The sequence below is a fragment of the Falco punctatus genome (assembly GCF_963210335.1).
Source record: "Falco punctatus genome assembly, contig: scaffold_49, whole genome shotgun sequence".
Classification (NCBI taxonomy): Eukaryota; Metazoa; Chordata; class Aves; order Falconiformes; family Falconidae; genus Falco; species Falco punctatus.
In genome coordinates this window covers 624063-639505 of record NW_027660175.1, presented here as the reverse complement: position 1 = coordinate 639505, position 15443 = coordinate 624063, and the positions used below count along the sequence as shown (strand labels likewise).

The 15443-nt window shown below is 52.5% G+C and overlaps 1 protein-coding gene across 1 annotated transcript in view; it reads right to left on the bottom strand.

Annotated features, from left to right (window-relative positions):
* Positions 1 to 15443, bottom strand: part of LOC308057705 (hydrocephalus-inducing protein homolog) — a gene marked incomplete at its 5' end in the record, with an annotated part of 99736 nt that overhangs the window by 52635 nt on the left and 31658 nt on the right. The window contains 7 exons of the mRNA XM_080411762.1: positions 4498 to 4650; positions 7942 to 8106; positions 8591 to 8726; positions 9978 to 10078; positions 10886 to 11121; positions 13082 to 13149; positions 13406 to 13629. Of these exons, the coding sequence (XP_080267888.1) occupies positions 4498 to 4650; positions 7942 to 8106; positions 8591 to 8726; positions 9978 to 10078; positions 10886 to 11121; positions 13082 to 13149; positions 13406 to 13629 (1083 nt within the window). The remainder of the gene's footprint in view (positions 1 to 4497; positions 4651 to 7941; positions 8107 to 8590; positions 8727 to 9977; positions 10079 to 10885; positions 11122 to 13081; positions 13150 to 13405; positions 13630 to 15443) is intronic.

Here is a 15443-nt window from a genome sequence, read left to right as displayed (position 1 = left end):
CACCAGCATGAGATTGGACACTCCTGGCCACGAGCCATGTTCACGACTGATGCTGTGTGTTTCCAGGCCCTGTCAGCTACAACAAAGGGCTCCGGCAAAACCAAACTGGGTGGAAATGCACAAACTGGTACTGCTGTATAAGCAAAACACAGCCTTTAAACCCAAACCAAGGGTTTCATTCTAAAGGTGAGCTTTTGGAGCACCATGAGGCTCTGGTGGGACAGCTCAGGAAAGAGTTAAGCCTATCCATCTTCAAAACTTCTGCTCACCTTGGAAGAGGCCACATATGCAGGGCTAGTGCTGCCCGTACCCTGGAAAGTTAATTTAACCCTAATTTCTAAACAGCACTGCAGATATCATGAGAAGGGCGCAGCACTGTCTGCCTCTGTCTCACTATGAGCAAACACTGACAGGCTGGCTAATTATTCAGCTGCTTTGGGGGCGGGGGGAGTGATTTACAGTAGATTTGAAAACCACCCTCTTGCTGATTGAAGTCTGCTCCGACTTCAGCGAGAGTAGCAGGGGAGAACTGCAGACAATGCTGATGTGCTCTTCAAAGCCTTCACTGCCCGCAACCTGCACGATTTGCTCAGAGAGCAACAGAATCGCCCGTCAGCCAGACCCAGAAACAGAGTCACTAAAGCAGCATCGGCACCGTTTGGAAGTTTATCTCCATGTTTTGCGGTCTTTCCATATGGCCATTGCATTAATAAAAGCAATGTCATCAAAAGCTTGAGGGAATAAGCAATGAAATTAGTAAATGAAACAAATCCTGCACTACGGGGGAGCAGAGAGTATGGGAACTGTGTGTTCTGCCCTTGCTTACACCGCACCTGACCAACAGCCTTTATACGCTGCCTGAAAAATCCATGGAGTTATCCACAGCGAATACCAGTGACAAGATAACCAGGTACAGCTTTTTTTAAAAAAAACAAAACCAACCAACCAAATCTTGGTCTAAGTTGAATGTGGCAGCAGCTCATCCCTGGGAACGCAGAAGGGGATCTGCACTGAGCCACCAGGCACCCTCCTGAAGACAACCCAGCTGGCTGTACAAGCACTGCTGGAAACCAGGCAGCAGTGAGCTTCACCTGGAGCACAGGGCTCTGGATCAGGGAGCTCAGGGCTCAGGCTGAAGGAGACAGGACCCCGCATTACGACTGTCATGAGACGAGGAAACCCCAAGGAAGGTTTTCTCTCTCCTCCTTGTTACAAGGCACTGGGAAACCATTTGCCACCCTGCGGTAGCACATAACAGACCCAGCACGGGGGTTATGCAGGCAGAAGAAAGCTGCCACTGATTAAGAAAAATTACACCCTAGGCCTGTCTTTTCTTTCCTGATCACAGAGACGTGATACGCAGCTGCCTTCTGTGATGCCAAGAGATGACAACCTTAGCAATCACACAAAAGATACCTGAGAAGACAGCATGACAAAGAACAAGTAGGAAATGATCTAAGAACGATGCTTTTCCCTTTCTGCAGGGAGAGCAAACACTTCCATCAGGCCATAACAAGCCTTTGGCACTTGTCAATACGGCAAAAATCAGACACTTCAGAAGGCAGGAAAAGAAAATGACAGCGGAGCAAGGAGGAGAAACAGCCGCTTTTGTCAGCAGGTTACATCAACCCCCAGCTAAGCTGCAACAGCTCCTTCATGTTGACCCATTGCTCCAGTCATTTTTACCCAAGACAGACACAAATCCCCCCCTCGCTGGATCCAGAGGATTCCCTAGCAGGCTGGGCTGCCTGGCAGCTGGGAAAGCAATCTGACAGGGAAAAGCACACCCGACAGACACAGGATTCGCTGGGTGAGCACAGGACGACACACTGGTCCCAAGGGTCGCAGATCTGCAGACACCCTGGCAAGCAGGGATAAGCCAACCGAGGACGCAGGTATGCAGTCCCTACACCCCTCTTCCCACCCAAAAAGCCCCATCTCAACACACAGATTTGGCGGGTTTTTATTTATTTTCTTCTGGTGGCAGAGATGCTCCCTGCTGCTCCCTGCAACTGAGAACAGAACAGACACAACTCACCCAGCAGAGAGGAGAGGGGTACAGGGAAGCTGGTGCCTGAGGGGAACTGCAAGTAATTCCTGAAGTCACTATCCCAAAGTGAAGTTCACCACAAATCATCCTGGCTTGCTCAGGTAATGATCTTGTCTCCCCCAAAGCGAGCAGCAAGCTTGCCTTAACAGGAAGAGCAATTTTCACTCGACGGTTAAGAGTACCATCGAGGTGGCAGCACGGCCATCTGCATTACAGCATTTTCCTTTTCTGTTTCAAACAAGACACCAGCCTTTTGTTTGCCCTGTGGCTGCCCCTTCAGTTAACCTCATTCAGTTTGTCAAGCTGCCGGTCAGTGCGCATAACATTCCCGATGCAACGCTCCTGTGAAAATTTCAGCCAATAACTCGCTCTTTCAAGTGGAGACCATGACCTCTGAGCCTCACAGCCACCGTTTGCAGATTGGCCAACAAATGGGAGACAGGGAAATCACGGCTCACCACCCTGCAGCAACCTCCAAGCAGGAATCAGAGCAGCGGCTTTGGCGCTTTACAGGACACAAGGCTTGGGTTCAGGGACACGGGGGAATGAAGGATGCCCGTGTCACCCATCAGCTGGGCTAAGGCACAGCCCAGCCTGCTCCGCTCTCAGATGGACACGTGTGCATCACCCTGACACCCGACTGCATCTCGGGCTTTATCTCCACAATTATTCAGTCCCCTCTGCTTCCCGTCAAGAAGCTGCCAGGCAGCGTAAGGCAGCCAAGGGCAAAACTTCAACTGGGGCAGCAAAAGAGCAGCAGAGCAGGCAGCTGCTGAGGGCCAGGGCGCAGCTCGGGCACATCTCGCCCACGCCCGCGCTGCTCCCATCAGGCAGCCTCAGCAGCACCGTGCCCGGAGTCTGGCTGAAGAGCCCTTGGTGAAGCGGCTGATGGAGCAGGTCCCCAGGACCTGCCTCCTGGCACGTCTCCATGAGAGCAGCAGCTGCCCTGAAAAGCAGAGATGCTCACCATGGGGGAACTCAGCCCCGTGGAGTCAGCAGGGGGGAGCATCACACACACACAGTCACAGGGCGGCTGGGGCTGGCGAGACCTCTGGAGACCATCTGGTCCAAGACACTGCTCAAGCAGAGCCCGTCTTTATTGCAGGGAAAGAAACCGTCCCTGAGCCACCTCGTATTACTGCCCTAGTGATCGATCAGCCCCAGGATTGGCAGGGATGGCGGTGAAGCACGACAGGCTTTATTGCCCAGTCCCATGGGTTAGGGCCCTGAGGCAACGGAGGGGCAGATGTACCCTGCAAGCCCCCCGGCGACACCGCGAGCTGCCCGGGGAGGAGGGAAGGCATTGCACCGGGGCAGCAGGACCCCAACAGCTCTGCGGGTCACTGCCTGCGACAGGCATGCAAACCCATCATTTCAACACCAGTACCAGCCATCCCTGGTGGCTTGCTCTCGCCACAGATGGCAAGCGGGTTTTCATGGTGGATTCAAAGAAAGCTGCCCTGGGAATCCCTCCCCCACTTGGAGGTTACCTTTGTCCCCCAAACAGCTGGAAAAGCCGCAAGGAGGAAATTCGCCCCCCTCCTCCTTGGCCCAGGGGGCTGAGCCTGGCCTCTCGCACGCTGCCTGATGCTTTACCCGCAGACCCAGCCAAGCCCACAGAGCCAGGCCTGGGTGAACCAGCTCCACAAACCCAACACACCCAGCGTGGAGCAGAACAAACCTCCCCCCAACCCTGTTTTTAAGCCCCTCACAGATCCCACCTCCAGTGAGCGGCACATCCCACCCAGCCTCTGCACAGGAGCCCTCCCTGGCTGCACCAGCCCTGCCCCCCCTGCCAGGGCAGCGACCCAACCTCCTCCTGCCACCTGCCACGCAGCTTGTCAGCTGCGGCCTCCATCAGTTAAACAGCCTTTCCCTGCGGCTGGCCCCCGGAGATGCTCTGCAACGTGACGGAGCCCACAGACTCTGTAGCTACACAACCCTTACCGTTCTGTGTTTGTGCAACGCCACAGCTGGTTGGGCCCCCAGCAGGTGTGAAACTCACCTCACCACAAGCAGGCCGAGGACAAACTTCACACCCCAGACTCTGTCACAAACAGCAGTCTGACACAAAGCAAACGCAGACCTAATGGGGAAAGCGTCGGGAAATCCATGCCCTTCCAGGAGCAAAGGGCCACAGGGGCCTCTTGATCTCTGAGCTCCAAAGACACGACTCTCCGTTAAATACCCTCCAGAAAACAAAGGGAAAACCTGTAAAGATGATCCAGACTCCTTTCTGCACAAACGTCTATGCAAGCTGTCTACTTTACTGAGGGGGTGCCCCAGCTAAAACTGCCCCCAGAGCCAGGCTCCTCTCGCTGCGTTGGGACGGAATATCTTGCTTTCTCTCCGAGACAGCAATATGGAAACATTGCATGTAAAAATCAAGCCACAGGCTGCTACAGACCAGTCAATTTTCATTGGGAAACAGCCCCACAGATACTTACCATCTCTACACAGAAGGATGCAGGGATGACAGCCTGATTGGAGAGGTGGAGACTTTTGGACGCATCTTGCAGAACTTCAATACTGCCAAAATTTATCTCCCTCGGATGCACGTAGACAACTGGTCCTTCTCCAACGCTCACTAAAGAGACATTCTGCTCCAGGAAGCAGGTAGGAAAGAAAAAAAAAAGCAGGGGAAGTTAAAAAATACGAGACAGCTCTAAGGGTCCTCCTCGACGAGGCGATAAGTACGGCTGTTGGAAGTTTTCAGCGTTGCAAGGCTGAAACAGAAGGCCCGGGGCAAGTGCAGGCTCGGGAGCGATCCCATCTGAAAGCCACAAGCTCCCGTTCTCAGGGGACAGAGAAACCCTGGGTCCCACGCTTTCCTTTCCAGACCCCCTCCACAGTTAGCTCTCCTTTCTCTGCCTTGTGCCTGCTCCCGCTCCTTCTGCCGCTCAGCCTTGCCCCAAACCTCCCTGATCGCTGCTGCTGCACAGCGACACTTGGACAGTTACTTCTTTGACATTCCCAAAAATGCACCTCTGCAAACCAGCACAAGCCAGAAGCGAAGCAGGCTCTTCAGAGCAGAGATCGTGCAAGTTATGGCCTCTGATGTGTGCCTAGGTGTATTGCCGGTATGACATGAATAACAGGCATTAATTATTCATTACATCATTCAAGCGGTGTTTTTTCTCTTGACAGTCAGACCCAAAAAGCTTTCTCCTTGCAGAACTGGCACAGACTACTGGAGGAGGAACACAGATCCCTTTGCTAAACCACCTTCCCACATCATTAAAAACAATGAGAATTTGTCCAGTCTTGCTGTGGATTTCACTGGTTCCAAACACCTCAACACTTCAACAGGATCTGAATGCATAAAACTCCCAATGCTGACCAGACGCTGTATGATTCACTGGAGGGCACAGAGTACGATTTAACCGAAAAAGAAACCAGCCTCCACCGTGTACAACCTTTAATGATGTCTGGCTCAAGGAAGTGGTATTGACAGCTGTCAGAATCACCAGCCCAACTCAGCCAGAAGCAGCAGCAGCATCCAGAAATGCTCATCCCTTGACAGGGCACTGCTGCGTGCAACTAAGCACCAAAAAAAATCACCTACCAAGGCTGGGGCCTCAAAAATAAGGAACTGAAGCCATGCACGACGATGCATGTCTGGGTGATGCTGCCCAAAGCTCCCAGGAAGGAGGAGCTGCAGGGAAGAGCTGCGCCTCGCCAGCCAGCTCAGCTTCCTGGTGACAGCGGGACAGCAGCAGCAAAGGTAGGGCAGAGCCCTTTGGGGATGAGCAGAACAACATCTGGAGGATGCCCAGGTGAGCTGGCTTCTGTCAGACTGTGTACTAACACCAGGCACCCTCACCACCAAGGAGAGGACTTCAAAAACCCCAACCCCTTTGTCTACAGGGTTCTTAAAAGGGACAAGAAAAATGCCATGCAACAGCGTTACAGGCAACATGGCACAGGGAAAGGAAGGCAGCAAGAAGAGATGGCAGCTCTGCCATCGGCAGTATTGCCACAGCTACAGACACAGCCACCAGCCACCCCCCCACGCCCCCCCCAGCACCGCTGGCTTTGTCAACAGTTAGGTCATGTCACATTTGATCACTTAGGAACGAAGAGCATCTGACCCTGGCGGACAGCTGTGCTCGAGTGCCCGCTTATTCTGACAGCGGCCAGCTGCCAAACCCCCTGCCCGCGGCACACGAGGCTGCCTTGCCACCAGTAACGCCAGGGCTGGGATTTACCAGCTCCTTCATGCAGATGATACACACCAGACTGGAGCTGGCACGTGGTCACCTGCAAACAAAATACCTGACAACAGAGCTGTGGAGGGACTCTGCACAACCTGGATGAAAGATCTGTACCACGTTCCGCCTGAAACGGTGGTAAAGACCAGGCATCGACACTGGGCACCCCAGCCTAAGGCAAGAACGAGCTTTGAAGTTCTATTGGAACACGCTGCAATTCCCAAGGTCAGACTTGCAGCCGTACGGGTAGGATCTGCCACCAGCGCAGGACATGTAACAAGACAGCCAGCTCTTCTGCCAGCCCAGAAAGCTTTGGGTGCGTCAGCTACCAGGGAACTGCTGGAACTGCACTGCAACCAGAAGACAGACCTATAGAAAATGCAGCACATCTAGTCCTTTCTTTAGGGACAGCTATGATTCTCCAGCTGAAATGCTCGCCCTTTGGGCAAAACATCAACACGTTCATGTCCAAATAGAAAAGATTACGGTAAGGTCAACTTTCAATTTATAAATTGTTAGCCCAAGGGTAAAAGCTTTTCAAGGGACCTGCAGCTCAAAAACCAGGTGACAGTTAAACAACTGGCTATTCCAGTGGGGAGAAACCCTCCTCTTCCAGGGAAGCATGCCTTCTATCTGCGAGCAACTGTTTTGTCAAACGTGAGACTTCCCTGCAAAGCCTGCATTGCCTGGCCTTGCTGTTGACTGGTTTACATGCACATCCCCAGCAGCCTGGGGTGAGATGATCAGTAGCATCCAGGGGATTTGGCATCATCGTTTCAATTCATTTTATAAAAAGTTTATATCCCTGCATTTGCTTTCAAAATGCCAGCCTTCCTTTCCATTACAGAAAGCTTCAGGTTCTCAGGAATCCTCTGATATCCCCTTCCATGCTCAGAGAGAGGACAAGACATTTTAAAACAGCTGCTTCAAAAGTTAATCTCCTTTTAAATTCAAAAGGTTTTTAAATTAAATTATTAACTAAATTTGTTCTCTGTTTCAGCCAGTGGAAGCCAGGACACCACATACAACATTCTCTTGCCTACACTTTGTTGCTGCTGTACATGCCTGAATGCCAATGTCTTGTAGGAGGCTTTAGTCCAGGAATGCTTCACCTCACCCCTTTCCAAGTTTGGTAGGGAAAAAAAACCAACAAAAACAGTCTGTGCTCCAGATGCAAGCAGTGTGGAGTCTCATGCATCTTTGGCTGGGGCTTTTGGCAAAGAGATACGATGGATATTTCTCAGGCGGGATGGACCTGACTTTCATGAAAGCTTAAATCCAGCTTTACAGAATTCATCATTTCAGCACGGCCTCCTACACCGCCCTTGCTTTAGCGGCATGCAGCAATGTCCCCGTGTGCTCCTGAACAAAAGTTCTAATGAAGCAGCAGTTGCTGCTCATCTAATAATGCAGGAGAGCGAGAGACCCAGGAATTGTTCTGGGTTTCAGGCTGGGCTTGTTATCCCGCCTCACACGCCCATAATTAAACACATCTCAGACACCTAAGAGGACACCACCCTTCTCTAGGTATTAGCTGTTACTTATGCCACGAACCCCTTCTTTCCTTGTCCACACCAGCCACATATTATGACCTTCTCCCTTTCCCTGGCAGAACCCCTGTACACTTTATGCCCCACCAAGATGAGTCACACAAAGGCATGCATCTCGCCTAGCACTCACCAGCGGGAAACTTTCATTCCCAAACACTGAGACACTAGCAATAGTGTCCTGCCTTCCTATCGCCTGGGCTTCCAGCGTAAACGGGATCTCCACCGAGCTGTGAGGCTGGATAATCCCACACGGCACAGGGCTGGAGTACCACACAGCAGCATCCTCCTTGTGCTCCTGTAAGGGACAGAATCAAAGACAACAATTGTCAGAATGTGACAGAACCTCAGAGTCTGAGGAAACTTCAAGCTCCTTAACATCTACCACAGCAGCAATTCACCCACATTTTTAAAAATCCCTAGGAGAAAGCAGAAAAGCACAACACAAGGTGCAAGATTTATATGGGGCTAAGTAGCATCCTCACAGGGTCCAAAAGCTGCTGCACCCACAAACACCCACTCCGGTGCTGGTGGCCTCCTTGCAGCCGCTTTTCACAACCTTCAAAGTTCTCCTGCATGAAAGCACCCCAAAGACTAGAACCAAAACTGCTTCCTAAAGAGTTCAAACCGCTCCTGAAGTTCATATTCAGGTAGCCTCCCGTTCTCTGCAAAACTTGAGGTTTGAACACTAAACAGCAAGGTCTTCTCCAAACCCCCCTTTTTTTCCTAATAAACCCCTCGATAACGACGTTGGAGGGCAGGAGGCGAACGCAATGCCAAACCTGAGGAAGGACTGCATAGCAGCCTGGAAGATCGCTGTTGTTCACAAGGGTCAGTGTCCGCTCGTAAGGGAATTTCAGAAAGCACCGTCCGAACCTCAGAACAGGGCTGAGCACGTGCAGCGGAGGAACCACACACCTGGGTGAAGAGATGACCAAAGGGAATTAGAGACACTGAGAGACTGTAGAAGTTGTTCACTCCCCAAACAGCGTGAAATAGACACAAAGCATTTGTCTCTGCCAGATAGACATTTCCTACCTCTACAGCAATCACTCACCTCTAACTTCTTTTTTCTCAACAGCCTCTTGTAATGGAGGGGCAGACCCCGAGACTCCCGTGGCAGAGGCTGCCCAGTGCCCTGCCCCAGTGCTCTCTCATCAAGCTTTGCCCCTCCTTTGCCCCGGGAGGCCGGCAAGGACCCTCCCACAGTCCCAGCAAGGCACGAGCTCTGCGGGAGCCTTCCCGCTGAGGATCAGCGTTCCCCAAAGCTCAAGGAAAACAAGACTCCAGCATCTCAGTAAAAGCAACTCCCTCCTCTCCCGTACCGCTCTCGCCCTGCCTGAAACCTCAGCCGCTTGCCCCCGCGATGGAGGGCACCAGCACTGCCTGCCTCTCGCACTGGGTGACCAGCCTCTCCCAGCTCCTGCAGCTGCCTGGGTCCTCCACCCACCAGCCCACACACTGACTCTTCCCATTCCCACTCGTTTTACAAAATTGCAGCCCAGGCACCGCCTGGCTGACCGCCTGGGAGAGGGAACAGCACCAGCGAACTGCGTCCCTCTTGTCATTAAACTGGCACCCGCTGCGGCGCAACGCCATTGAGCGTGGCTGCAGCAAGAGCAGCTTTTGGCTTAAGTCTGGGAATGTTCATGCTCAAGAGAACCAGAGAAAGCTGAGCTCACCTGCCACACCAAGGACGAGTTTCCCCTTTAGTTTCCCCCCACCAGTCCTGCCATAAGCCCCTTTCCCATTTGCACACGCCTTCATTAACCGAGCCAGACCCCAGCTTTCAGCAGGCTGCTCGCTGCCTTCCAAACAAATGCTGCATTTTGGGCCAACCCAGCACAAGCCCACCGCTTGCAGGGAGAAGCAGGGGCAGCCCTTTGCAGATTCGTTACTCCTCAAGTCCCAGACGACAGGCCAACAAGGAATATAAGCACTGTTGCCTTCAAAACAGAACAAGAAAGGCACAGCCCTGAGCACTGAGCACAGGTGCTTCTCAACACGGCCGCTGGCAAAGCACGGCTGTGCTCACAGCGAGCTGGGCAGAACCAGCTCATGAAGCACCATTTCTCCTTTGGGGCGGCAGCCAGCACACCACACGCCAGGCAGCGTGCTGGGCCTGGCTACGTGGGGAAAGGTGGCCAGCTGCAAGGAAAGCGCCGGTACCTGGCTGTGAGAGGCAGCGCCAACACCTCCTGGCCAACACCATCCACGTCCAGCACCAGCGCCAGCTCGTATTGCCTCACCGTGTTGGAACACAGGGTGACCTGGTAGAGGAGAAGAGCAGCGTCAAATACTTCAGCACTCCCAGAAGCCATCAGCCACGCACGCGTGGTGTCCTGCACTTCTCCTTCCACGCTAAGGAAAGGGAGCGTTTTGCCTTGGTTCTGCTGCTGCTCCACGTGTGGACCACTGCCTTTCCCAGGAACAAAACTCTGCTGACAAACCCCACCTGTGAAATACACCTTGCACACCAGGGCACGTGTAAGCTAAATCAAAGCACAACTCATGGTCTACTCACCACCGTATTAAGGGACCAATTTTTCATCGCAACTACAATAGCGGGAACCCAGGGGAGATCTGTTGACTTTCCCAGAATGAGTTCAGCTTTACAGTGGGAAGCTGAGGGCAAAACGTGGCCCAGCAAAAGCTGTGCAGTTTGTTCATGGCTGCTGGAGCTTTCTCAGCCCCCGCTGCAGTGAATGCAACTCATCCTGCTCAACAGGAGAGGAAAAATAAGACCGGGAAGAAAAGCAAACTGCTTTATGCAATGGCATCTCTCTTTTCAACAGCCACCTTCCGTCCTCACCCTTCCTCGGCCCCCTTCAAATCAAACAAATCGCTCTAAGCAGCTCAGAAACACATGCACGGCTTCTGTGCTTGACCACACGATACGTGATCCTTGGCTTACGACTCTGGAAACAAAACGCTGCTCCATCCCAGAGTCCCTCAGCTAACAAAAGCCCGTCTCTTACTTGGTTATGCCCAAAGCCAGCAGCGCTGCAGCCCTCGCGCGCGTCACTGACGCTGCAGCTCCACCTGTTGAAGCACGTATGGCCGGGCTCATCCCATACCTGGATATCCAGGGCTCCTTGGGAGCGGATGATGCCTTTGCAAGGCATTATGGTAAATTCCATTGGCTTGACGTGATGTTGGGCTCCCTTCCTCCAGGACAGGCAAGCGTTGTCTGAAATCTGAGCAAAACTGGTGACGCTGCGCTGTCCCGAGCCATCGCCAGGAATGCGAAGGTTGAAAGTCACAGGCACCAAGGAGGTGTTAGTGAGGCGACACGACAGGGTGTGAGGAAAGCCTGGGAAGGTGAGACAAATATCAGTTAAGTCCCCAGTTACGCTGTGATTCCTGCTGCAACTCTCCTGTTAGGATAAAACCCTGCTTGGAGTTGAGCTCTTGTCAATGTGCACGGCAGGTAACTGAGAAGCTCAGGGAGGAGCGAGTTGTGGCTGAAGTTGCCTTTTCTCTCGACGGCCGAGCTTGCTTCCTTGGGCAATGGGCAGCGGTGCTGGTGCTGAAGAGCACAAGTCTCTCTTTAACTGTGAGGAACCCTCTCACCTGCCCCCAAACCAGCCCCAACTCTTTCTCACTGACGAGCGTGCATCCAGACAGACCATTTATCCTGAAAATTCAGCCTGTAAAATTCCCCATTAACTCCATGAACATTCCCCCGGTTTTCAATATATGAAAGTAGCAGATTTTCCTTACTGTAGCTTCTCTTCAATAACAAGGAAGGACGAAATTGGGCACTACAACATGATGCACAGCACTCTGATGCAGCTTCCCTAGGCAGGATCCTTAAGGCAGCTCCTGTTTCGGGGCAGCCAGACTGAGCACAGCACGACTGAGCACAGGACAACTCAGCCCACCCCACTGCAGGCAAACCTGACGCTTCCTTAGAAACGAGCAGGAACGTGTCTCGCCTTACCTAACAAACGGGGACATCACATCCTCGCTGCCTTTGATTACTGCCCGCAACGCCTGACATCACTTTAGCTCTGACACTTGCTTTCCCTAATGGAAAACCAGTGATACAACCACACTGGGTGGCAGGGGATGTGCTGCAGAGGCAGGACACCAGCCCGCAGCTTGCTCTGGAGCGGACACCAGCTCTGCCAGAAGGAGACACCTCCCATGCCCTGCTTACCAAGCGCTATTTGCATACAGACAGGGAGGAAAACCACCTGCAGGCACAGCAGAGGTTTCTCCCGTGCCCATCAGCAGTGAGCATTGCCCACCGCCAGCAATTACTCTGGCCGGGGGGCAGGGGGGGCACAGAAAGGACACGCACAGACTGCACAGCCCCAAATGGGACCGAAGTCGCCAGAGGCAGACAACAGTCAGCAGCACAGTTCCAAGAAGCAAAAATACAATAGCTGCCTTCAGCTGAAAAGGCCTTGTTAACGAAATCAGATTAAGTAGGATGAACCTCCTATTACACAACCGTATTCCTGCCCGGTGCGTTTCTTGTGGGTTTATTTATTCAAAAGGAAACACAGCAGTGGCAGAGTGGTGACGCAGGGAGAGGGGGAAGTGGCTCGGGGAAGGTAATGAGCTTACTTAAAAAGCCCACAAACATCATGAAAACACAGAGGCATCCAGGGCGCAGAATGATAACGGCCCTTCAATCAATCCACAATTGATTTCACATTTAAGCTTTAGATCGTCTCAGTAAAAAGCCTTTTGTGAGACTCGAGATGGAGAATCAGAATCTGCATTTCAATGGAGACACTGGGGCTCAGCCACCCGCCCCGTCAGCGCTTCAGCTGGGGAAGGAGAAGGAGCCCACATCTCTGGGGACATCAGTGCCCAACGCAGAGCTACTGCCTGGGCTTATTACCGGGCAGGTGATAACGAGGAGCCCTCACGGCACAAATCAACAGCTCACACTAAAGGTCAAGTGGGGTAAGCATTCGCCCCGAGCAGCCACAGGCTAGCGTGTGGCTCAAACGCCCTTCTCCTTCAGCCCCAACCCCTGGGCCCTTCTGGGACAAGGGCTTTCACCATCATTCTGCCGCCAAGGATTGGCAGGCTGGGGCTGAGCAGGCTCTGAGGGCACCAGAAAAATACTGGCTTGCTATTCCTTTGGCCCTGTTTGCTCTCACAACAGCAAAACACCACCTGAGCAAGCACCAGCCCTGCTTTTAACACCCTGAAGGCTGCTGTGGAGGAACACAAGCGACAGACGCTCTTCAAGTGCTTCATTTCAGTAAGGCACAGACCTCCCGACCTGCGGTCCAAGCCCAGGGCACACTCACCAAAGGAGACATCACCGAAGTGGAGGGAAGGTACATTGAAATGGAGAGTCGGTCCAATGACACAGCCCCTGTAAGGACAAAGGCAGAGGAGGAACTGGCTTGGTTAAAAAGAACTGCAAAGCATTCAGCTTTTGTTACCACCGGGACAGATAAAAGCTGGTCTCAGCACCACAGTGGGTTTCAAACCAACCCGTCACCCTCGTGCTCGACTAAGACATTAGACAACACTTTTTGCTCTGCTCCATCACCAAATGAGGTAGGTGGGAGATGATTACCCAGAGATGGCTACAGATGTGCCCACCAGGCTCCTAGAACCCTCCTCACCTGACAGTCAAGGTCACAGGCTCAGGGGATCCACCCACACTGAACCGGAATTCTTCTGTGAATGGCCCCAGGACGGTGGAACTGAAGGAGATCCGGAGGATTTGGAGGCCATCTGGTGAAATGATGCCCTCCTGGGGGTGGAAGGAGAAGCAGGAGCCCAGAGCCGTTGCTGGAGGAACCAAGCTGAAGGGGGCATCGATGACTCCTTTGTTAAACAGGATCGCCTGCAGCAGCAAGAAATCAAAATGGAAATACATGAGGAATCTTCCTTCCTTACAGAAGGCTGATTTCTTCTCTAATTAGACATCTATAAAAGGCAGAAGATACTGTGTGTTGCTGCTTGGCTGAAGCTAAAGAACACGCAACGGGACAGGTTCTTCCTTTGGGCTTTTGCATGCAGAACAGCGACAACTTCACAGAAACGGAGTCACCCTGGGCTTATTCCACTGACACAGAGCAGTCCACTGGGCCTTGCAGTGCAGAGGACGTGCTCAGCATCACCAAGGCGATGCAGACCTGCCCCAAAGAGCAGCAAAGGGCGGTCGCAGCATTACTAGCGCATCGCCACCTCACTGCTTCTGCTCCAGACGAGCCCAGTCCCGCCAAGGGCAAAACACATTCAGCTCCCATTGCCGCCAACAAGCTCATCTGATGTGGAAAATACCTCGGGACAGCCCTATAACCAGCTTCAGCAGCACTCCCCGGCTCTGCTAGGGTACGTCAGTGAGGCTCATTTTATTCTTTTCTTTCATCTGAGAGTCTCTCTGTCTTTGCTCAACCAGACACGTCAAGAAAGGGCGAGAGTGAGGTGCATGGCAGCTCCACCTAGTCTAAAGAATTTCTCTTTCACAAATATTCGCAGCCATCATCTGCTAATTTACCATTATTTGCTGTTCCAACAAGCGACGCAATCCTGCGGCGCTTGGTGAGATTCAGCTCTCTTCACGTTCAGCAAGGAGCGCCCACACCTGCCTGTGAGTACCAGCACGCTGCTGGTCACCAGACCTACCCAAAAGCAAAGCTCTACAGTTTCCGATGGCTGCAGGTGACATCCTGCCATTTCTGCGCTCCCAACTACCTGATCTGGAGGTTTTTTCCCTAATTTCTGTCCCCACAAAACCTGTCAGAAAAACTGAGACAGAAGCAGACATACAGCCCTTATTTTCCAGTTTTGCAGCTGCTGTTGAAAACATTCACCTATTCCAACTCTGCACTGGTAACTGGAAAACTGCTCATGTGTTTTACACCTTAGTTACAAATTGCACTTAGGGATCCTATGCTGAGGTTTACCTCCAGTCTGGCTGCTCCATACAGCACCTACAGTATCATCTACTTATTCACATTTTCTCAAGTAATGAAAAAAAAATAATTTATATAAATAGACTCCTCCATAAAGTATCAGCATTAGCATAGAGCGCACAATATTTTGGCAAGAAAACCCCTTAACATGTCCTTCCCTGCCACAGTCAAGCTTTTGAAAGTGTCTGGCACGACGTATTGCCTCATTTTCTACCTCTTTCAGTTGCTGTATTTTTTTGGGGGGGTTAGATTTTTGGGGGTTGGGGGGTTTGTTTTTTGGGTTTTTTTGGGGGGGGGTTGGGTGGGGGTTTTTTTGTGGGGTTTTTTTTTTTTTTTTTGACAGAAAACTTGCCACCATGGGTGGGGGGAGGGAAAGCTCCTCTGCTTCATTTCCAGAACTGCTCTGCTCTGTTCATAGAGCCAGAGGGGCACCAGGTCTGAAGGGTGGCAGGAGGCTGCTCAGCAGGGACAGCGCTCCCGGTGCCTGCGCGGGCAGCTCTGCGCGGGGAGGCTGCCCGGCTTCCCTCCGGCGCCAGGAACCAGCTGGATGCACTTCACTGAAAGGTGTTTGCAACGGACTCGAGTTGGAACACAACACGTTTGTTCCAGCTGCTTTTTAACCGCCAGGGTACAAAGGTGCAGTGACTCTAGGGCTGAAACAAAAGCCTCTGGATCCCGACCTTTTTGACCCGGTGTTGCTTTCATGTGTCAAGGGCTGGTTTTTCCGCACGAAGCCTCC